General features: G+C 45.5%; 1 protein-coding gene across 2 annotated transcripts in view; it reads right to left on the bottom strand.

Moving 5' to 3' along the window:
• The window catches only part of LOC142576580 (ribosomal protein S6 kinase beta-1-like), a 102,712-nt gene that overhangs the window by 12,891 nt on the left and 65,291 nt on the right, over nt 1-24,530 (bottom strand). Inside the window, exons 13-16 of one of the 2 annotated variants that reach the window (XM_075686766.1) lie at nt 22,900-23,007; nt 18,284-18,390; nt 13,792-14,023; nt 1,330-3,821 (exon numbers count right to left, since the gene is read on the bottom strand). In XM_075686766.1, coding sequence (XP_075542881.1) covers nt 3,795-3,821; nt 13,792-14,023; nt 18,284-18,390; nt 22,900-23,007 — 474 coding nt within the window. In that variant the 3' untranslated portion in view covers nt 1,330-3,794. Of the gene's footprint in view, nt 1-1,329; nt 3,822-13,791; nt 14,024-18,283; nt 18,391-22,899; nt 23,008-24,530 lie in introns of those variants that run through there. The other variant, XM_075686767.1, reaches the window with a different exon arrangement.

Raw genomic sequence — 24,530 nt, 5'->3', positions numbered from 1 at the left:
ACTATCAGTTAAACATATCAAGAGGTAGGGAAGCCATAAAAACCAAACAACCACACTCACTGCGGGTGAAGAAGGATGACCTTGCAGCTGCTAGCACGCCACCTATTTCACTGACAAGCAAGGAGCTACAGCTTCTAGAGTCCATGCATTCTGCTGATACACAACGTATGTGATTTGTAATTACACACGTGGGCATAATTTCTGGCAATTTCTTGTTTCTTACACTTTTGCTAGGTTCTTCCCTTCCTTGTTTTTTTTTTTCCGAGGGGCCGGCACCTACATAAATGGTGCACACCTCGCAATAAACTGGCTGAAAACAGTGCTTGGCCTGTGTGGTTCATCTTTCATCACTCTTGCGACATCGGAAGTTACAGACCACTACGGGTGGACATGCAAACCATTCCGCGACGGAGGGAGGAGCCACAAGCATTTGCTGTGCAGGTGAATAGACCCCGCTGCCATGCACAGAACGAGCATAATGAAAATTAACCACACTGGTGCAACAGGAACTGATGTACAGAGCATAACATGGCTAAAGGCCACCAGCTGCACTGCAAATGGCCTGGCACCAGATGTAGAGTGCACTAGAAACTTTTCTCAGTGGCATGACCGTGCCCCTCTGCTTGATATATTTTGTCCCACCAATAGCGGCGGTGCTGTCGCTGTTTGAAGGTGAATCGCAGTGAAGCGCATCACGCACTGGAACACAGTCAGTTTGGACGCGGGTCTGGAACATGCATCCGACGTCTAACGAGATACACGCTCCAGACCGGCTATGGTTAGAGCTATGGCTCACTAGCTGTGTTCAACAGTTAGCGACAACAACGCCACTTCTGGGAGGGCCACTTCACGAGACACGCGCAATAATACGCGGCGCACTTTGGTTGGCAAACTGCCCATACATTCTAGTTCACTCTGCCAGAAGCACCTAGGTGCAGCAGTGTCTCAGCTGTGCAATGCCGGGTGGCTGCTGTGAATTGGCAGCAGGTAATAATGAATGTGGCCGGTATCTTCCGTGCCACACCCAAATTGATAGCACGAAGGAAAAGCAACAGAAACTACTAATGTAATGGCAATAAGGCATAGGATCAGTGATGCAACTAACTAGAATTTCAAGTTGGGTTTGTTGGCACGCACATCCAGTTCAGGTTTCGTTATGTTTCACTTTTGAACAATACAAGGTGTTGTGTAAAACTGGATTTTGCCTCTAGGCACAATGATGTGTGGAAAGGAATGAATTGCATAGTGTGCTGCAGAACAGTCAGTAAGGAGAGTCCTGCATGGTTGAGCTTATCTCAACGAAATAAGACTGCTCAGTAACAGACAAACTAATCAGAAACAAACTTTTATTTACAGCCTGCCAATCATACACAAGTTTTCTTCATTTGGCAAAGGACAGATTTGCATGCTAACTGCATCACGGTCATTAATGTAAATGTTGAACAGTCATTTGAAATCTGTCTTCGAACACAATCCTTTTGTTTGTTACACCACTGTGCAAGCTGCAGTTCTGTGAAGCCACATCAAAAGTGTGGCGACGCAGGAAGGCACGTCTTGGTCCATGGGCAAGCAAGCAACCTTCTCTGCGAGGACTAGGCATATCTCTCTTCAAACACTAACTCCATTTCATATACAGTAGGCAAAGCTACGGAGGCTAGAGTCTCAATGCTCGCATTCTCAACCCAAAAATAGTGCATCACATATTATGTCATCTCTGCAGTCTCTCTTGTGCTTCAATTAGTCGTATAGCTATATGTTATGTGATAAGATGTAACCATGTCTCATACCTTTATGTCACAAAATATAACGTACAATCGAAGGATAAGATCAATGACAAGGTCAACACAAAGGAATTGTTGACATTTCAGGTTCCATACGAAGATTTGGTTCGCGAGGATTCTGTACAAAATGACTTCAATGGAACAGCTCCATGCTAGCTCCCCACGGAACTCGAAATCATCAATAAGTTTTTTGCTCCGATTTACTCAGTGAGCCAGTCTTTCATTCATGCTTTTACCTGACCAGACGGTTGTCCATAAAATGCTTGGCATCACCAAAACACAGCATAAGTATTGCATGGAAGACATTGCAGATCTCAACGTACTTCCACCAAGGTGGCCACAGAAAGCCACCTCAGTGGAACTGCAAAGGTGTGTAATCAATATCCAATGTGATGTAACCTGACATCCATAAGTTGTAGTTATAATGTGTGGACTGTATAGTGTAGAGTATACCATATTTACTTGCATAATGATCGCACTTTTTTGTCAAAACAATTGACGCAAATTCAGGGGTGCGATCATTACACGAGTTAAATTTCGCACGAAAAGAAAAAAAAAAGTTTTCTTTTTTTTTTTTTTTCATTCCGCATTTGCTGCGGGATGACAACAGGTCAACCAATAGGCGGCTACCATTGTATGTAGCGCGGGACACCAAAACAAAGATGACGGCCGGCAGAGCATGCCAAATGCGCCGAACGCGATTTTTTTTTCTTCTTGTGAGTACATTACGTGTATTGAAGCAGTTTCTTCCGTATCAGTAATGAATAACATCGTTAATATTGGCAAGTTTGCGGCAATAACTTAGCCATGGCCACCTTGAGGGGACAGAAACAGATGGGTGCGCTTAGCTGCCAGTGACATAGAAACACATGGCGGGCACGCTGCGGAAACTGCGGCATTTGTCTTCACTGCTACCCCAATATGGCACGTTTCCGCTAAGGGTGAGCGAATATCTTAGCTGTGTTACAAACGTCGGTGCATGAATAGGGTACATTTATAACGTATCAGTGTAAACGTGGCTACTATCGTTGCCGCTCGCAATTTGTTGCGTGCCCATGAGTGCAGACGAGAAAAATCGAAAGGCACCTTTTTTGTTGTTGACCACAACCATTATAAAAAGCCTACACATAGTAAAGGAAAGTTTGGTAGCAGCTTTTTTTTTTTTTTTTGACATGGAAAGTGATGAAAGGAATGAAATGGAGCATTTGCTTAAGGATGTTTGGTGGGTGCAGACCGCTTGGTTTGTCTTGAAGAGTCGTTCATCTAGCATTAGACAGATGGTAAGCGTGATCATTATTAGCTAGACTTGGCACACGACATATCGCTGCGGCAGGTTCGGGATGCGATCATTACACAAGAAATAAAAAAATCGAATTTTGACGACGAAATTCTGGGGTGCGATCATTACGCGAGTGTGATCATTATGCGAGTAAGTACGGTATATAGTGTATAGTGTAGTGTATAGTGTAGTGTATAGTGTAGTGTAGAATGTATAGTGTAGAGTGAGACTATGACCGCACTACTTGTGCATCTTCGCAGCGTTGCTTGCTACATACAAAACAGTGCATAACCGTTTGAAAGACAACACACAATGCAGAGTGATCACAAGACTGACACTGGTGAATCCATTCATTCTGCCACTCGCTTGCAATGTTAGCGTTCCAAGACATTTACCTAACTAGCCTGCTGCAGGGCTGTGTTCCAGGCATGCCCCTACTCTTCTTTTAAACGATGAAATACCCTGGAAGTGCGACATTGTCTCCTCGAGCCTGCAAACAGAGTCCAGCTTTGATCCCCTGCTTGACCTCTGCAGCTTCAGTCGAGAGGGCCTCGAATTTCTATCACTGCAGCCCCGGACAAGGCTTCAAACTTCGGCTGGTTGAAGGTCGTGCCGAAACGACCACAGCTGAACCGCAACTTGAACACGGTTGCATGCAACTCCGTTATGATCAACGAGTGCAGCATGTGTATTGTGCAAACCCTGACCATATTTGCCGCCTCAAGGACATCCATCTATCGCTTGGCCCTTGGAAAATACACCTGCAAGAAGATAAATGACAGTGGTCTGAGATGAATACGAGCCCCTCCTAACTGATGCCTTTGCCCATTATCGACATTTCTGTGCATTTCACGCGAAATCAATCATTCTGCCTCCCATGACCCTGAGATGCCACCACTATTACGTAGAGAGCTACTTCGTCTTATGTTCATAAGCATTGTGATACAGTGTTCATTTCGTGGATGGTCCTAGAAAGTGTCAACGTGCAAATGCACCTCTGTGTAATTTCTCCCTGCTTTAAAAAAAATTACGCTGAAAATATTTGTTCTACGATTTGGTGTTGCCTTTAGTGTACTGCAATTTCAACAAATGGTACTACTCGGAATAGGTGAAATTAGCTCCGCATGCCCAAGGGAGCATGCACAGGCAAAACTTGTGGAGCAGGTGCAGGTTTGCGAAGAATCCAAAGCACAATTTGGTGCAATAAAGGAAAGAAGAGCACAATAATGCACCGTAACCTCATTACAGTTGCTCTATTTTAAGAAACAAGGTCTTGGGTTGAAGAGTTTAACCTGCCACTGCAAAGTACGCCGGCACAATGTTGCCTGTGTGAATCCAACTGGTTTGGCATATGCACATACTAGAAGCCTTCAGAATTGGTGCATTGTGGTCCTGCTAACGAGTATTTTAACAGTGGAATCTAATGGCATGTGATCACTATTGAAATTGGAATAATGGAAGGTTGAGCCTATAATGCCCAACAACGGCTCGTGCCTTCAGACGAGATCGCATTAGGTGGAGGTTGAATTAACCAGAGTGAAATAAGTGGAAATCCACTTTGCCCAGTCTTCACTACCAGGCAAGCACTTACAGCATGTCTTCTCTGACTGAATGTATTTTAACCCAACTAAGTCCAAATATCATTACACATCAACGACAATTAAAAGAACTTGTTGACCTTTATTTCTGGGCAGAGTAAATTCGCACCAAAAGAACAATGGAATGTTAAATGAGTTATAAATATGTTTGCACTGAAAACGCTGCTATGTGTACTGTGTTAAGTTTCTCACAGCTCCATCAGTATTTTGAAGTAGAAATGATACATTAGGTATTTTAGTATTAATGAGATTTTGCTGTACGTGCTGTGTGCACGGATAATTGTCTACTACTGCACAGCCATTGGTCAGTCTTGACACTGCATCCATTGGGAGAGCATGCGGTGGTGTGGGGCCACCATTAGCCTCAATATGAAAAGAGCTCCATTACCAAAAGCGGCTGTAAGGTTAAATGGCTTTTAATGGCATCCGTGGAAACTACAAGTCATAGCATTGCCCACTGCACAGCACGGAGTGCTGTTCATTGCACGGAGTGTTCAGCACGGAGTGAGCAAGTTGGCCTTTAGTGTCGTGGCACAATGGGTCTGAAATTACATGTACGAGTGTCAGAGCCAACTCGCAGTAGGCTAATAATAAAGCTTTTACTACCTTGCAGTTGATAGCTTGCTTTTCTTCTTTGTTTTACGTCTAGTTTGTCGACGTCACTAAGGACAAATAGCCATATGCAGCAGAAAGAATACAAAAGGAACCACAACGAAGGGAGACAGCCAAAGCCTCGACTCAATCTTCCTTTCATAGCACCTTTTCTAACCACAGCTCATATCAGGTGGAAGCACTTGTTCACCCGCAAATATACTGGCCAAGTATTCCCTACTCTTGCCTTAGTGGCTTAACTCCAGCTGGTGAATTACTCAAGCACCACCAAATGCAACAGGATACACTGATCTGCTCATTCTCGTTGCATGTTCTGTGCAGCATTCCAGAAGGATGCGCAAATCTGAGAATGGGCATGAATATGATAAGCAAAAGAAAAATGCAGCCATTAAAAGAAACAAAAAACGATGAAGATATGTTCTACATGCATCGATGTCAGAGATGGTTCAACTGGCATAAAAGGTGATATGTAAAAATGGGATAAAATCGCAGAAGAAACATCAGTCATGAGATCTTTCTAATGACATGTTTTGAGAGATCGCAGGGTGTGACCATGCAAGACACAGTGGGAACAGACTGGAGAAGGATCTGTGTCCAGAAAAGTGATGGCCACACCCACTGGTCGTCAAGCCCTTGCTTAAAATCTGTGGGGTAACTACTGGCACAAGCACATCGCAACATCTGCAATCAAAGCTTTGCATCTCTTTGCAAGTGACAGGAGGGCCGGTAGTAGCACAGAGGTATGTACCACCAGGTAAGGGGTGCCGGATGTTTCAAGGGTCCATTTTGTGTATTCACACGTACTGCAACCTGGCACTGGTGCCACTTGTCGCTACTTAAACCGTAAGCTGCCTCAGTTTCCGCACATCTCAGCCACTGAATGCATTGCGCAAGCAGTGCCGCTACAAGTGCACGAAGTGCCCGAAGCATCTGCCATGCCTGTTGCACGCTGGCTGTACAGCGTAGCAGCAGCTGTGAGCGACAGCACAAATAACAAAGTCCTCAGGCATAGTTGCCATAATGCAGGCAGAACGCAAAGCCGTACTCAACTGTGCAAAGGCAACATGCTGTACTTACTCGAATTTAGGCCGTCCCCATTCTAAGCCAACCCCCAGATGTCCAAAGCCAAAAAAAATAAAAAGCTTACCTCGAATGTAGACCGCACAAAAAAGTGAGGAAGCGTTCACAAAATGAAAACAGCATTTATTTAAAGGGACACTAAAGGTTACCAGAAACTCAAGTTAAAGTGGTAGAGCAATGTTCTAGAGCGTCTAAGGCATCAATATAATCGCGAACAGAGCTTTAGTAACCAAGAAATTGAGGTAAATGCATGACACGATTTGAGACCCCCCAGCGACATTCCGGTACTAGCCCGATGACGAAAGGACTCCTCATAATTTGTGTTACTAATACTCAACTACTCGTATTAAAAATATCATTTCATTCGATTATAAGACGGAAAAAAATGCTACTTGTCTACGTCTATTCGATTCTAAGAAAAAATAACATCTTGAAGTTACCCTTCAGTAATATGGGTGTTTGAAAGGTTTCGTTTTCACTCGACTCTGCGCGCTCGACTCTGCGCCGCGCACGCTTTGGAGTTTCAGTAGTTTTGTTATCGCGTCGTGCTGTGAGGGTTCTGCTGGCTCGCGAAACTTTCATTTGGAACAAGCAGCGAGAATGCCACGTCCATGTGATGTCGTGGGAAGCCCTCGTTGCTTTCCCGCTCCGGAGAGCCGGTGTCGAGGCCGCCGTCGTAGTACGCAACGACGCCGGCAGTGCGAGCCCTCAGCAGCAGGTCGCGCTCGTCGGTGCTCAAATCGCTGAAGTTGAGCCCACCATCGCGAGCCAATCTGTTGGTGTCAGGGTCCATTGCGACGAGCGTCGAAGTTAGCGTCATAGAATGAAGTACCAGCTTATTATAGGCGTCTTGCGCTGGAGTTTGAGGTATAGTAGCGGCGCCTGGTGGCGGTGCGGGAAACGACATCTGGGTCGTGCCAGCTTGGGTCGTGGCTGTGGCGAAGCACGTTTCTAGGCCGAGTTTTGCGTCGATTCGCACATTTTTATGCCCTGTTGCGAGTGCGAAAAGGCTCGTCGCTTCTCATAGACCACGCCAACCACGCTGCGAGCTCGCTGCAGCCTATAGTTTAACGAAAACGGACTCTCCGTGTGCCGTGGGACGTAATTCGTTTCTCCTTCCGCTAGCCACCATACTCCCGCTTTCGCTCTGCTGTCGGCTCTGTCTTGGCTCTGTTTCTGGCCGCGCGTTCGCGTTTTGCGCAGAAAAGCCGTAGTGCCGTCTGCGGACGCCGTTCTACTCACCGATGGCGCAACGTCACTATGAGACCATGATGTCAGTACTCCTCGATCGGAGGGCGGGCGATTTGAACTGCGCTAGAGGTACGCGGACGCTTCAGAACGCATTTTCTCTTAAAATAAGTCTCTCCTTGGCACGAAACAAGCGTTTCGAGGTTTCTGTGATGGTATTTCAACAGTCCACATTGACTTAATAGTAACCTTTAGTGTCCCTTTAATATGAGCGTGCCGAGTTCACTTTACGTTATCATCACTGCTAGCCTAACCACACGCATGCTTGCAGACACGCGCAGGCTCACATCTGCATGCCCATGCATGCATAGACAGAGACAGTATGGCATGGCTCGCACGCATTGAAATGCGGTGCGACCTCAGTGAACAGCTCCTCTCTGTCATCACGCGCTCATTTTCCTTATCGCTGTCATCTCCTCGTTGCGGCACACGAAAAAAGTGTCCCTTGTTGCCCACTCTAAAAACGGATGTTTTTCTCATCGATGCTGAAATCCCGCTCGGGTTGAACCTTTGCCGATGCCTGTGCGGCTAGCATAACTGTTCGTTTGAAAACGGCATTATAGTGGCATCACCTGTTTGGTGCCATTACGATAACGCCATGCCAGCCACGCTATGGGCCACGCCACATGTCGATACGACACAGGTCAAAATAGCAGCTGTGATACTAACTTCTTTAGATGGCGGTAGCTATGCGCCATATATATAATTTTTAATTACAAACTTGCGTGTTTTTTAATATCCTCGTATCTAAGCCGGCCCTAGAGTTTGGCATATGTCTATTTGAAAAAAAAAAATAAATTATCGACCCAGATTCGAATAAATATGGCACATAGGTAGTACTATTCCTGTCACATCGGTACTTCCACTGCTTCCGTAATTTTACTGTCAAAAGAATATTGAATAAAGTCCGGGTGCACAGCTGTTGTGAAGGCTGTTTCAACAATTGTTTAGCGCCCATCAGCAGAAGGAGTCTAGTAGAACTGCACTCTCCATTTCGACGCTCAATGAAAATCAGCTGCCCCAGTAAAATAAACAGAGTGGTGCCACGTGCACCTGAATTAGACTGGACCCTCATTATAATGAGGCGGGAAATAAAGTAAATGCAATTCCCATGAAATCTCTATACAGATCACCATATTTTATACCTTGTTTTGACGAAGTAAAATTGTTCTGCCAATGCATATAATGAACTAGGTTTGTCTCCAAAGACAACAACGCTGGCCGTTTGTGCGTTAAGCATATCACTTTCTGCCGAGTTCTGCATTTGTTGGGAACCCAGCAGAACAGCTGCTGAAGCGTTATGGTCTTTCTTGCTTCAGCACTTCTTTCTTATCTTATAGCATCTATCTTTCGCTTCGGCGAAGCTAGGCGCACCCTCCGAGTTTGCAATCTAGCAGGCCATGCCTAACTATGCTGCACCGCATATAGATAATGATGCTTGCATGCGATGTGCTGAAAACTAGTGCCTCCAGTTCTTTCTCTAACTGCAGCGCACCACTCTGTGCCAACGCAGCTAGGCGGGACCTCCGAGATCGCGTAAAACCAGCATGAGCTGGCCAAGCTAAGCCAAGTTAAGCCAAGCTATGTGGAGCCGAGGGGCCGCTAGAAAACGGAGGATCAGACAGTTTCGCTTTCAAGGGGCGAGCGCGTCCACGTATACGTCCGCATTTCTGACGCTGTGCCAAGCTCTGTCGGTCGTATACTTCGACGGGTTTCATGACAATGGTATGGGCAAGCCAGGTGAGAAGTGGGAGCAAAAGACCATCGCACTGGAACATAAGAGTGCCATCATGATGGCTGTCACGTAAGGCGCTAAAAGCTCTCGTGTTGTGCGTGCTGGAGAGTCTTTTGCTGTTGTTTTATTGAATTTTCACTGCATACGCACTGTGTAGAGGTTTGGAACGCCAGGGAGTCATAGTATTCTTTGCATGTTTAAAGTTGTGCATAACATTGCTAATATACATTGCAGTAAGTAACAATAGTAGGCATAACGAAGTAATGGGTATAACAAAGTATTTAGGCTTCCCCGCCAACTTCGCTATAATGAGGCTTGAGTGTATAAAGTTGTAATTTACAAACATTCCTCGGACTAAAAGAAAACGATGCACAGCTGAAACTCAATACTATTATCCTTGGTTTAATGAGATCAACAATACATTATACTTTCTTTTATCATTTTCTATCTTCTGTTCTATTAAATACCATGTACAGTGGAACCTCAATTACACGTCCCCGGTCATGCGACAACCTGCATTTTGCGACAAATTAGTTTGGTCCGGGCAGAACCTTCAAAGAAATAATGTATCAAAAAACATCGATTACAATGGAATCTCAATAAACGGAAATCGCTTAAATGGAACTGCCTCTTAAGCAGAACACCATCCTCGTGGTTGGCTGGTTTTGTATACAGGCAATTGTATTATTCAGCTTGCTTTGTCTCTCAGTAAATGGAACTTCTGATAACCGGAAGCAATTTCCCTGGTCCCTTGAGGTTCTATATTAACGACAGTCCACTGTACACAATGAAATTTTACGCTGACCCTGCCTCGTACAACGCCTCTCCGATATCATCTAAAAAAAAAAAATCCCCCCTTCCCCTTAGCAGATGCAAGCGGGCACCCGAGCAGACTGAAGCCAGCTGATAATGGGTTTCCTTGGTGTTACATTCAAATAACGGTAAAATTCGCAATTTTGAAAGGAATATTCTAAATTCCGCAGTTTTTAGCATTATGTTGGCAATCTGTACCTTTACGTATCGATGTAATGCATACACGAGTCGACTGTAGTCAAAACTTTTTTCGGTTGGAATTGATGCCATTTTTGCTGTACTTGTGTTACGGTTATGGTGGTGCAGTACCCTGCAGTCTTTTGCACTTTGACTCCACTTATTTGTGACGTTATGCCAACGTAGTGCATTTTCGAGAGACGAGCAATTTTGATGGCCGAGGAGGAGGGAAATTCCGCCATGGCTCCGCGGCTCGACGTCAATGATTAGCGGATGGCAGGACCAGCGGGAGGCCCTCTTTAAATGCAAGGCTGGTCGGTAGGGCTCTGTGGACCTCATAGTGACCTGGTACCATTCTTGAATCAAATGGCTGTGTGGCCTCTCAAGAAGTTCTTAATCTCAAAAGAGCTCAAAGGTGTCGTGTACTCGTGCTTTCACTTACAGAGATAGATTCGCTTTCGCGAGACAGCCTGAAGCTCCGAACCCGTCGAAGTATACGGCCACTCTTGGAACTGATAACGAGCTTGGCACAACACTGAAAACACTTGTCGGGGACGCTTTCAGTGCCGAGTCGCAAGAAAGTTGGCGAAAGTAAAACCATCTCTGAGAGGATTGCCCAAGGTCGTTGTCTGAGGTGTCCAAAGTCTGCACCTCAGACGACGACCATATCTGAAGAGGATTTGTTTCCGTATTGTCTGTTCGTTACATTTATGCGTAAGTGCTGCGGAGCATCGACAACATTTGGTGGTTTGTTTGTGCATGCAACGATGTTGGTGACCTTCAAGAGGAAGCTGATGCGTTGCAGCAGGGAAAACATCCAGAAAAATATCACAGATTATTTTTAAAGGTGAGAATAAAGATGCACTTGCACCTCCTCCAATTATGCACGGTTGCCATTTTTTTATTATTTAATCTACCTTCCTTGGAGCAGCTGAGGTTTGTGCCGTGGGCTTATTCAGGCGATCTATACCCGTTATGGACAAGACTGAGCATCACTGCCTGCATTCTAAGTTGTTCGATTATACAACGATTTTTCGTGGCCCCCTGACAGTTGTACAATTGGAGTTCCACTGAACTTTTTTCAGCGTTTAGCATGGCAATTTTCTTCCACCATTTTCATTTAACAATGTCCATCGATACATCATGTAGCATACAAATTGCGATATGGTATACATCCCTCACATTTTGTTTTGCCAAGAAAAATGACAGGTGTCATTCTTCTCAGAAACGATGTGTCACCATTAATGACATTTAGTTTACCAATTTTTCATGCACCGAAGCTGCCGTGCAGTCTCAGAGCACCTTGGGGCCACAAGCTCCCATGCTACAACTCATAGCTAAAGTTAAATTATGGGGTTTTACGTGCCAAAACCACTTTCAGATTGTGAGATTGACCGCCTGATGTTTTTTAACGTGCACCTAAATCTAAGTACACGAGTTTTTTGCATTTCGCCCCCATCGAAATGTGGCCACTGTGGCTGGCATTCGATCCCGCGACCTCGTGCTTAGCAGCCCAACACCATAGCCACTAAGAAACCACGGCGGGTGCTACAACTCATAATGAGCGCAACAGCAAATCCTTTTGCAAAAATATGTTGGCTACTCCGCACCTTCACTATATGTGGTAGGCATGCTGTTTGGCTGTGTAGAGGATAGCTGCCCGCTGCGCTCCTGACAATCCAGACGCCTGAATGGCATGCGTGAGGTTCCCTTCATTGCAGAGGGTGTTGGAGCTCGTGGCATTTCAAAGAAACTCTCCGTACAGATTGTACTGGGCCAGACGGTCGAAGGGAACTTTTTGACAAATACTCTTAGATATTTTTGACAAATACTGTCGATTGCATGCACATACCCAAAACCTTTGTGACAAGCGAGAGAAAGCAAATACATTGCCTGAAAGTAAATTCATCATTTATGTCATTTCTGTCATCACTGTCACGTCCGGGGTGGCAAAAAAGCATTCACAGTTCAGCTAAGGACATAACGCATCACTTAGATACGGCAAGTGCACAGGGCACAATGCCCTTGGCATTCGCCAACCAGAAGAGAGCCTACAAGTGGCTCAGCAGCGACCAATATAAAAAAAAAGCACACTGTCTAGGTGTCATCTGTAGCCTAGCAGTGATCTCCCACAGTGACAAGCATCGAGTCCATCCATTCAGGGTGCCATGTGAAAGTGACCCGTAGCTGTAGATGCGGTCCACGTGCAGCTCCTGAGCTCTACTACGCCCACTAGTGCTTTTTGTCCTGTAATCATTGGCTAAGTTTCTTGTGAGGTTCTCTTGATTATTATATAACTGCTTACTGACGAGATGCTATCTACCATGAGGTTTCTAGAAATCTGCACAGTCATTTTTACTGCTGAAACAAGGAAACCTCAATTAATCATAAACCCAATTTAACAAACTTTCTCACTGCAAGTATGACCTTCATGGTATGGAAGTTTGAGTGTAAAGAGAAATTTTCAATTGAAAAAGCATTGTGTCATCAACTACTGATTACCTGCAAGATAACTTGCAATACACTTGTTCGTTCACAAACATTGCTGCTGATGTCTGAATGCACTGCACACTAACCTATGATTAACCAATTTCTGATAAACAATGCAGTCTTACTTACTACAACAAATGCTATCTGCTATTTGAAGCTTGCAGATAGAGGTGCTGATTAACTCTCAATCACCAGCTGCAGGGCTGGTGACCATACCTTTCAGTGCCCTTTGAGAATCTCAACCAAGGACTCATAATGCTGCATCCAAATAAGCAGCATCAATTTCAATAACAAGGAATGTAACTCAGAATTAGGCAGCAAGCTCCAGAGAAGGCAGTGTCTTCCAGCCTATTTTTCTGTTTCTTTCCCCAGCCCAGACATCATTTTGCCAACAGCCTTGCAGACAGGAGCAGAACACTGAATAACCATAGCTGAGAGAAGCAGAGCTATTACTGAGCCTTGCAACAATCCCTGATGGCCATCAAGCTTGATGTTCGGTGACTTAGAGAAAACTGCACAACATGGTTTGGAGCCATGGCGTAACCAAGAGTGCAGCAAAGGCAAGGACGGAGGCGAGTAGTGCAACGAGCTATGGTGGAGGCTTGGGCAAGGTGGTAATTCATGATCTATGGAAAGCGTGCACAGACATTCTCGCTGTAGAAGAAAGGTGCAGGGACAAAGAACTCCGTATGCCTTTCTTCCTTTCATGCCTTATCATTCTGCATGCTCTTCGCAGACGAGTAATGCAACGCTAGTGCGGAGTCAGCTCCAGTGTTCTGTAACTAATCTTCATCATTGCCTTTTAACTGCATTTCTAGTTACATTATGAATTCACTTATCACTGAGAGGGTGCCATTGTGACACAGGTATTGGGCTGCTACAGTGTTCCCCTCAACCGGTGCTCCCTCAGCGGAAAGGTCCACCCAGATATCCAAGCAGACGACGCGGCAGGGAAGGAACAGCATGGTCACCACGTGCCTTGGGTCGAGGCGGAGGCGGCACCTTGCTCCGCGTCGGGATAGCCGGTGACCGCGGAGGAGGTGCACTGACTACCACGGGGGCCAGGGCAGGTCCGCTCGTTGTGTCCATCTGCTCGTCTGGTGAGGAAGGCACCACTCCGCCGTTTGGTCGGCCACTGACTCCGCTGCTACCAGTCACCAGCGGCGAGGGGCTGAAGCCAAAGTGCGGCTGGGGACGCTTTGACACTGGACTGCAGGAAAGTACAGTCGAGGTTGGAAGCAGAGTAGTGAGAGGTACCTTGCAGTATACACAGTCATGGCCAGATGTAACAATCCCATCTAGAGCAAACGTTCGGCAGCTCCGAACAATTTCTCAACATCCAAAATATTTCACAGGGAGTCTATGACAGGGCCATCCACAGATAACAACCCCATGCACTGCCGAGTTTGATGACGATAAATGTAATAAACAGCTGTATTGAGAAACACAGCACAAGGGTGCATGGTGCCTCCACAGCGCATGCTACATGAACGCAGTTGATCACTTTTATTAAATGCAACAGCATATTATTTTTTGGGTACTCTATCCCCCTTTTGGTCTGTATCTGTCCTCAATACGATGACCACATAAAGACAATGTCCAAAAGATATTGGCCGAGCATACCGCTCTAGCTCGTAGACATGCACAAAATTAACCTTAGCAAATGAAGTAACCTTCACAAATGAAATCCTGGAGCCGTACTCTCTAACACTTCGGTTTTCAAAGAATTCGCTTTGCGAGCAGTGATTGGTCGCCGCCTGGGTGACGCCATCACTTTGGGGCATGCTCGCATATTACCGTATTTACTTGCATCATGAATGCACTCACGTAATGAATGCAGCTCTTTTCCAATCAAGAAGTATGTTCTTTTTCCTTTTTTCGCATAATGATCGCACCTCGAACTTGCTGCCGCAAAGTAGGAGACACATGGTACGATTCGGCTTCCGATATGGTGTCCGACAGGTGCGATTGTGTCGGATGCTGCGTTGGACACTGAATTGCACCGTGTCTCCAACTTTTATTACAATAGCAGATATATGGACGCTCCAGGAGCATTTTTGCCATCGCCATCGCTGCGCGCTGCATGATGTAGGTGTGAGCGAAAGCACGCTAGGGAAGCAGACGATCGCGGCTCAATCTCGCGCGCAGTCTTTCGTCGTGCAAACGGATCCGGGAGGGAGGGAGGGAGGGAGGGAGGGAGGGTACTTTGCCAGCAACTGCATATTGCACAACGGCACCCAAGGGGCACCGATGATCGTGGCTCAATCTCCTGCGTACAAGGGAGGAAAGCAGAGCGGAGACACAACGTCTTCAGTCGCGCGCATGGCGCCGGGAGAAGGGGGGGAGGGAAGTAGGGAGAGGGGGGCATTTTACTCTGGCATCAACTGCGCATTGCACGGCCATGGTGTGCCCTATTTTCAATGTGATCTGCGTTGATGGCTGAGTCGATGGCGGTTCCTACCTTTGTGCATGCTGCGTTCTCACCGCCTAGTTTGTGCTCAAGCGAATGTTTGCAAATTTATACGGCCGATGAAACTACTATCCTTACTTCGTCTAGCTGTCTATACATTTGCTATCACAATCCATGGTTCGCCTTACGGGTGAAACTGACTTCTTTGTAGGTGGCCACGGAAAAGAACAAATCGCTCGAAATTTTACCCCGCATAAGGAATGCACCCCAACTTTGCGCATATTTTTTGTGAAAAAAATGTGTGTTCATTATGCGAGTAAATACGGTATGATGAAATCATGCACATGTCAATCATGCGAAAATTGAATCTGTTGTCTGCAACGAAGTGCTTCGGTGTGATCCAAAGGCCAAGTGTGCCATGTGCAGAGCCTCTGCGTGCTGTTGTGCACAGGCGAGATCGGCATTCAGAGCAAAATGGCTTGGGGAAGCTTATAGTAGGGTTGAGCCAACTGAAATTTGGGAGTGAGCCAACTTGAAATTTGGGGTACTTTGTCGCATCTTGTGATCGCGATGACGCAGTGTCTGACGGCTCTGATGGTACACTGGCTGTTGCTAACACAGCGCACTCAGTTTTGGCTTTGTACTCTATTGTAAAGTGCAGGCAATTATTGAACCTGAAAAAAAGAAGTGCACTAGATTAGGGCAAATACAGCACATGGAGAGAGCGCAGCGTGTGCTGAGCAGGCATGAACGATTAGTTCCATTTATAAAAACAGGTACAGCCATTTTAAAATGAGATTCCGTATGCGATTTCAGGGATGTTGTCCTCACATAAGAACACACACTAAAAAGTGAAAATTTGTTCATTGGTAATCACACTGGCTATTATCGTGCACATTCCGGTGTCCATGGCTGCTCTGAAGCTTGGCTGGTAAAAACTAATTAATTTTGTCTTGAACTTCCTGTGTCCAATAATCGGAGACCGTCGGTGCTGAAACACCCGGAACATTAGAGCCTCGGCCGGGGCAGCACACTTATACAATGTCAGCACCATGATGGCGAGTGAAGGTAGCCTGTGCGATGGCCGAAGCAAGTGACGGCAAGCGATGACAGCTTGGATAGTCTCTGGACAATTTTGGGAAATCACTCTTGCAATGCCTAATCTACGCTGTATTGAAACGATTTAGCTGGAAAAGCGCTCTATGTGCCTGAAAAAAAGAAAAATTATTTTGACAGCGCAGAAGGTGAGAAAGAAGCTCAAAATCATGCAACAACACCAAAGTTCATGTATTCGTCTTTCATCATTTCCAACAACGAGCGCCGCCACCTTGGTATCTTCGAAAGCTCAAAGTTCCACCTTTCCGTTCCCACTCTCCTCGGCTGCGATAACGGTACTGGAAGAGTGCAAGCATCAAATGCCAGGGGCCAATCTGTTGAAGTTCCTGATGTGTGCGGCCCTTCTATTGGCTCAGCGTGTGAGCACACTGAGATGTGCCTTACGATTGTGTGTTGGTGTGGCAACATGCACTGACGCTGCCAGCAAGTGCTAGTGTACTAAGCCTGCTTTGAAAAAATTGTTGATCCACCATTTATTTGCCGATCACTGCAGATCGCACGGTGACTGCAAGTGGTGAATTGACAGTCTATAAAAAGAAAAACAAAAAATCTAGGCCAGGCCCGCCTACAGAGATCAAAGCGCAAGCCTTCTCTGCTTATTATGGTGATAAGAGGAGGCGTTTATCCCACGGTTTGGATGGGCCGATAATAAGATCACGCCAAACCAACCGAACAAGTTTTCGGCACGTCATGCAGTCCCATACCACATCCGTAATAATGCGCCAGCAAAGCAAACCACTGCCCGTAGTAGTCGAGCCTATGCGCAGGTGTAGTTTTACTTTGGTAACCGTATGCGATGTGCTGATGCCTGTTTCCGTGCCTCTCTGCACATATGTGGGTTCGTGTTTGTCTGCACGTTCTACATCCTATGTTGACGCCACGTGCATCTAATGTCAACACCAGCAGAGACAGTGCACTCTCAGAAAAGCAAACGTGAAACGGTGCCTGCGGCATAGCTCGCATGGAACCAAGATTGGTGTGGCAGGACCACGAGTGTAGCATCAGTTCTTGTGGCGCAAGCACGGCTTTTTGGCATACGAAAGTTAAGGCCCTGATGTAAGTGTAGTTGCCAGAGATGACCGCAAAGCTTCACACCAAGCCAATAACGCACTATCTAGGCTGCCTGGCCACAAGTTCCGCGTCTGCAAAAAAATGGTGCGACTACCCAGTGTGTCCTGTTGACATACAGCCTGGTGCCCTTGCACTCCGTGGAGCTGCATAAAAGCATCTGTGGTGAATTAGAGATGCCTAAATCCTGCCAAATGAGAAATGGAGGCCCAGAAGTTCGCTCACTAACGAAGGACACTGAGTATTATAGTCCTGGTATAAGCTTGCGCAAGTCAACTGTTCCCAAAACTCTGTGGCCCATTTTCTCAAAATTGTGTTTTGTGTCTGCCACCTTGCTTACAGAAAGCATAGCATGATAACGGCTGGACAGGATCTTATCCCATTTGTTTTATTGTAATCCTTAAGACGTGCTTGAGGGCAATACTGTCTCACTTTGGTCCCACAGAAATGTATGACGGCTGGCTGCAACCTTCGATCAGAATTGAATTGACCGAAAAATTGAATTAACTGGAGTTGATTAACAGAAGTCTACGGTACTCTCAATAGTATCGCGACAATTCACTGTTGACAATGAGATTAATTGCTTTGCAATTCTTAGCTAGTGATATTCCCAGAAAGTTTGCAATAACTGACAATCAGTAACCTTGGTTCATGCAATTGGGAACAGGAAAATATCACCTGGTTTATGTTGCAGTGTTTATGTGCGATGCAATCGTAAACACTGCAACATACGTCATACGTTGTGTGATCTTACATTATCAATTGTGCACTATTGATGGTTATTGCATTATCATTAGTTAAATAATGACTAAACTACTGATAATACTATAGACCGTTTCACATCACTACTCTGGAGTGTTTGTGTGATTTCTTCACCTGAAAGGTGTCCGAGGGCTGTTCGTGAGCTTGCGTGGTGAGCGTGCCTTGATCACCATGGGCCGGTGCAGCTCCTCTAGCACGGAGGGGGCCACGTACGTGAAACCCTGCACAGTACAGGGCCAAGCACATGATAGAAACAGCATGCTATATTTCATGTTGCAGCTGGTCACTCTTCGCGGCTTGATTTGCAAAGAGGCCACGGCACACACACACACGCACGCACGCGCGCACACACACGCACACGCACGCACACGCACACACACACACACACACACACACACACACACACACACACACACACACACACACACACACACACACACACACACAAGAAAAGAAGCTTTCTCTGGAGATTTCTCTGGGGTGCTGCAACGAAGTGTGGCATCATCCATGTATCGAGGTTCCACAGAACTTTACCATGCTTTATGGCCAGTTATGTATGATTTGGATGTTGATGGAAGGTTGGGCCACAGACCTGTGTCCCCACTTAAAAGGAAAGTGATCACGTGTACGGAGACTGATACAAATCGGGCAGCACCACGGGTGTTCGGAGTTCCTGAAACTTGCCTGCGGGACTGGCGCAAATGGTAGGAGAGGCGTCCTACTCTGGCGGTTGCTGCGTGCACACGGCCACGTGGGCCCTATCTTGAAAGCGATCTGTGATGGGGGGGACAGAGTCTACGTGTCAATGCGCTGCGCTGTGTTCTCGTCACACAAGGAAGAGGCAGCACAAATGTCCATTCGCTCGCTCCTGTTACCGCACTTCTTCGCTCCAGTGCTTTCATAGTGAGTTTCTATGATCTATGAAAGTTATGTTATATGTTATATAACATAACATAACATGCATGTTATATGTTATATGAAAAATAATTCATATAAACTACAGTCGAACTCACTTATAACAATATTCAAGTGCCACAAAAATTCCACTGTTGTAACCAATAATTGTTGTAAGTGGATTGCATGAAAACATCGAAATAGGAGGATGGCATAGGTGTTCCGAGAAAACTATAATGGCGGAGAGGCCAGTGCCCCTCCCTACCACCTTCCTCCATCCAGCTGCTGATTGTGTTCATTCGTTTAACTGCTTCCTGGGCGCTCTGATCGCATGTAACAAGCTGCGGCTGTTGGGGTCGAAGAATGGCACTGCTGTAACAAGCTATAAGCGAGCACCAGCGAGGCATCGCTTTAGTGGCCCCAAAAGGGGCCTTTTTAAAAATGCGAAAAGCTTGCTGCAGCAGCCTGTCAGCTTGAGAAATCAGAAGAAAGACCGAGGTGAGATCGCCACAAGCATCTCGCCCCGTACTTCTCACTGGCTTGCATGAGAAAATCCTATGGCCATCAGCCTTGCATGCTTTACGCAAAGCTTGCAGACCTGCTTCTCCAAGGCATGCAGGTGCTCCACATACCGTATTTACTCGAATCTAACGCGCATCTTTTTTCCAATAAAATGGGTCGAAAAATTGCATGAGCGTTAGAATCAAGTACGACCCTAAATCCGTGTTACCATATTGCCATCGGCATTTGAAAAACGGTTGCCTCATATGCGCTTCTAGCCTAGCTACTGTAGCTTCCTCTATATGCATAACTCCATGTTGTACATGTAACCAGACGCTGGTGCAACCTAGTCTACCGCCTGTCTTCCTGTTTTCTGCGTTTATTCAATCAGCACGGAAGTGCTGACTGCGAAGACACAGAGAGTCCACCATGATGCCGCATTTAAAAGGAAAGTTATGTGCTCGGAGACGGACAGAAATTGGCTGCATCACGGGCGTTTCGAGTTCCCAAAACTTGCGTGCAGGACTGGCGCAAACAGAAGGAGAATATTTTCGCCAGCAAAGGAACAAGGAAGGGTTTCAGTGGACCGAAGCAGGGCCACTTTGCCGAAATAGAAGAGCTGCTCACGGAATACGTGCAAGAGCAGCGAGCGGCACATCGGCCTGTGACGACTGATCTGCTCGAAGTGCAGGTGAAGCAGTTAGCTCTAAAGAAAGGGCCAATGCGGAATGACTTCAAAGTGACCGGCGCAGTGAAAATCTTGGTGGCAAGGTACGGCGCTTCAATTTGTGCTTTTATTCATTACAACTTTAGTGTATTGGGAATAAATTTGTTTTTTTCCAAATGAGAGAAAATAGTATTTCTATATGAAAGCACGAGATGCGCGGTATTGTACTCATTTTTTTTTGGTCATGGCAAATAGGAGCACGTTACAATCGAGGTTTTCATTTTTTTTTTTTGCGTCACGGAGAACGGGTGCGCATTACAATTGAGGGCGCGTTAGAATCAAGTAAATGCGGTAGTGCAGTGGACGGTTCCTCGTGAACACGAAGCCCCGAAGGGACTGAATCATCTGCCGGGCCTCCTGTGAGGAGAATGCTGAAGCAGCCTGCCCTGCCGCATCATCACTGCCGGCGCCGCTATCCGATGCAAGCATGTTCGCGACGATTGCCTCAACGGTTAGAAGCATGTTCCAAGTTTCCAAATCTATAGACATGCACTTTCTTTTCACCGGCAACATCGTGCACTGCTGATGATCACGGGCAGACCAGCCATCTTCCGTTTCGGGGGCAAGTCAAACGAGGCTGAGAAACCACATGGCCAGGAATGATTTCAACGCAACCAACAAAGACGAATGCAAGCGATTAAGCTGTTTGCAGAACTGTGCTGAATGACAGCGAGCAATCTGGGAGCAGTGCAGTTGGCGCGGTCTATTCGTGTTTCAGAGGGTGGCGTGACGTAGTGTTATGGGCACAGCCCATTCGTGTTCGATGGAGTGGAAAGGCAACAGGAGAGAGGCACGCGGAGAAGGCTAAAGGAAGGTCTTAGGATTGCAGAAAAAATATATAAGGAATATAAAATTTTGAACAAGTCTGCTATTTTATTGCAATTAAGAATTCAATGGCAATAAAAGTAAAAGTTCCTTAATTTCAATTTTTTTTTGGTTTTTGGGTGATACGAATTTTGGGTGATATAAATACTTTTAGCCTTTCTTAGAGATTTGTATAATTGAGATTCTATACTATCTTCATGTTTTCTGTACTCCTCTTTTTAACACTTCATGTTCCGTGAAACAAAGATGTCACTGCCAAAAAGGGTTTGCACATGCACACACGCACGCACGCACACACACACACGCACGCACGCACGCACGCACGCACGCGCGCACACACACACACACACACACACACACACACACACACACACACACACACACACACACACACACACACACACACACACACACACACACACACACACACACACAAACCAGCAGCCATGGAAGCCCACCGAGAACACTCTACAAATATAAGCACTTGTTCTTACATGGACTGTGACAGTGAAGGACATACATTTTGCCACAAATGAAGACACCCTAAAAAGGAAGAAACACTGACGACAGCATGGGTGGCACTTCCAATGATTTAATTCGGGTGTTCACCTAAGAATAAAAAGAAACCTCAAGATCTGCTTGGCTATCGTGAGTTTATTTCATTGCTGCGTCTTAGCTGCTGCCTCATGGTGGTAGCGACATGAGCCCGTTGGCTATATTTTCCACGTGCCAAGAAATGGGTGCTGATGTATGACTCTTGTCATTCTAAAATTGTCAAGCATGGAACTGCTATGCTCTGCCTGAAGTCTGCCCACAGGAAATCATGTACACACACGAAGCAGGTATATTTCAATAATCCGATCCAGCGACTTAAAAGGCAGCATGGTTCATTAACTCGTTGGCGACATCAGTCACTGAAACCCTTTTAGGAAACGTAAGAAGTACAAGTGCCACAAGAGAGGAAAAAAGTATTAGAACTGCAAGGCCTGCAGTGATTCCTTATGTTCATAAGGTCACCCATAACCTCAAGAAGGTGGCAGGTCAGTATGAGGAACCCATTGCCTTCTCTGCCCACGTTAAGCTGATTCAACTCTGCTCGAGCATGCTTGTGAGGAGACAGGCTGCCAAGGCTGCGGCAAGAAACATCGTATGACTTACGGAAAATGTGCCCTGGGGGTGGTCTATGACATTTTTCTTTCTGCAGCAAGCCCTACATTGGCAAGACCGGGCACTGTATAAATGATCAAGCCAAGGAACATGACCTAAATCTAATGAAAGATGGCATGGCACATTTGCCAGCGCACTGCAAGGCCTGCATGTGTTTCCAAGAGATGAAGATTGTCAGTAGAAGTAAGAATCCAACAGCACGTGAGCTAATGAAAGCTTACTATAGAAAAAAGAAAGACTCAAGCTGTATTAGTGATACGTCAGTCATGCTTTACGAATTGGAAACCAGATTGTTCGACCACTGCATATCCTAAGTTTGTGAATAGCTTGTATGTTTGTTTATTCGTGGGTCAGCACCCAAAACAAATCAGTTGGAAGTGTCGCCTGTGGCGCCACCTATGTTTCTTCCTTTGGTGTACGCCCTAATGTGTGGCAAAAAATATCCCCTTCAGCAAACACCGATTTAGCCAACGAACAGTCCTGTTATGACAGTGAGCACCTCGTAGCACATGCACACAGCACATGTACAAGGAAAAAAAAAAAAAAGAAAAGCACAGCCAGAAGACTGCAAGAAATATAAAAACCTGGGTCACTCCAGCCACATTCGAGCACTCACCACAAACACCTGGTTGACACTGTCTGAGAGCATTCCATCGTCCGGACTGTCAATGGGCGTCTGCTTGGTGAACTTGGTGTCAAACTGCGACACGTCCTCGTCATTCAGCTGGGCACAAACAAAAAAGCAACCAGCAGCGTCACAACAAAGCATTCGAGAACAGCTTAATGTGATGTTAAGAATTGTATTGATGGGCGCCAGCTATAGAAACTTTTAACTAGTGCGCCACCGTATTGCACACACAGCACCGATGCCATGCTAGAATCTGCTGTCAGTTTTGAAAATGAAAATTGCCTTTATCTTTCCCATAGGGGGAAAGGATCACAGACTAAAATTTACAAAAGTGTAGCTTGAGTGTGCCTGAGGTCCAACGTAATTAAATACATGGCAGGGAAACAAAAACACAGTCAGCAATCAAAGTGATAACATACGTACAAGATTATTCAAACAAATAGCAATCGAAAGAATAAACATTCATATATACAGCATTAAAATGTTTCACCCTCTGAAAGCAGTATCACAAAATTGAAAGTTTGCAAATACAAGTTTTAATAAATGAAATATTTTAGAAGTGTCTCATAAACAATTATATGCTGGACATTATAAATTGTCGCTTAAGTTCTTTAAGTGTGAAAAAAATTATGGGGTTTCACGTGCCAAAACCATTATCTGATTATGAGGCACACCGTAGTGGGGGACTCTGGAAATTTTGGCCACCTGGGGTTCTTTAACGTGCACCTAAATCTAAGTACCACGGGTGTTTTCGCATTTTGCCACTATCAAAATGTGGTCGCCATGGCTGGGATTCAACACCATGACCCTATGCTTAGCAGCCCTACACCGGAGCCACTAAGCAACTATGGCAGGTACTTTAAGTGTGACGGTAAATAAAATCCATTTATTTGTTTTGTATGTACTTAGGATCATTCGCACCAGGAATTGCAAAGTTTGGTTACCTTAGTTTGTTCTGGTTCAAGGAACAGTCCACTTTTCAGTGCATCTAGTATGAACAACTTTATCTTTTAAGGTTATGACAGCAAGATTTCAGAAACTCAGTCAATACAGGTGGTGAAAATCTAATGCTATAATAGAGTAACCAATATTCAAAAGTAGTGGTAATGCAAATAGTATTATAATGAAAAAAAAAAAGCTCCAGTGTGTATTCTGTAACTGATACTACCAGCAATATGCCTCACAGCTTTTTTTTTTTGCAATACCAGTAGTCTGCTAAGATTAATCTTTATGTGCCCAAGACCAAATGACAGTAATTAACATGAGATTGAAAAAATAGCTTCCTGTCATATAGGAAAATCAAATCGACATCTAGAAAGAAAACCGACTGACTAACAACTTTTTTTAAATGAGGGCTATATGATTGCTTTATCTCATTCAGTAGAGCCATAGGGTACGAGTGACCTTGGAGATAAGCATTTTTAACTGAAGTCAACGTCTGATTTTTCCAACTGCCTAGAGGGCTGTGGAAAATATTGAAAAATTGCATAGTCCGAAAATGTTGTTACACGAACGAAGCAATAAGAACAGGAGGCCATTTACAATGTATATTTACAAAGGACAACTGCAGCGCTGGCCAGTTCAGTCAACAGCTGGAGAGCCACAGAGACCGTTCGTCA

This window comes from Dermacentor variabilis, chromosome 3 (genome assembly GCF_050947875.1).
Source record: "Dermacentor variabilis isolate Ectoservices chromosome 3, ASM5094787v1, whole genome shotgun sequence".
NCBI classification, from domain to species: Eukaryota; Metazoa; Arthropoda; class Arachnida; order Ixodida; family Ixodidae; genus Dermacentor; species Dermacentor variabilis.
The sequence above is the reverse complement of the archived record's forward strand: the minus strand, read 5'-3'. Positions and strand labels throughout refer to the sequence as shown.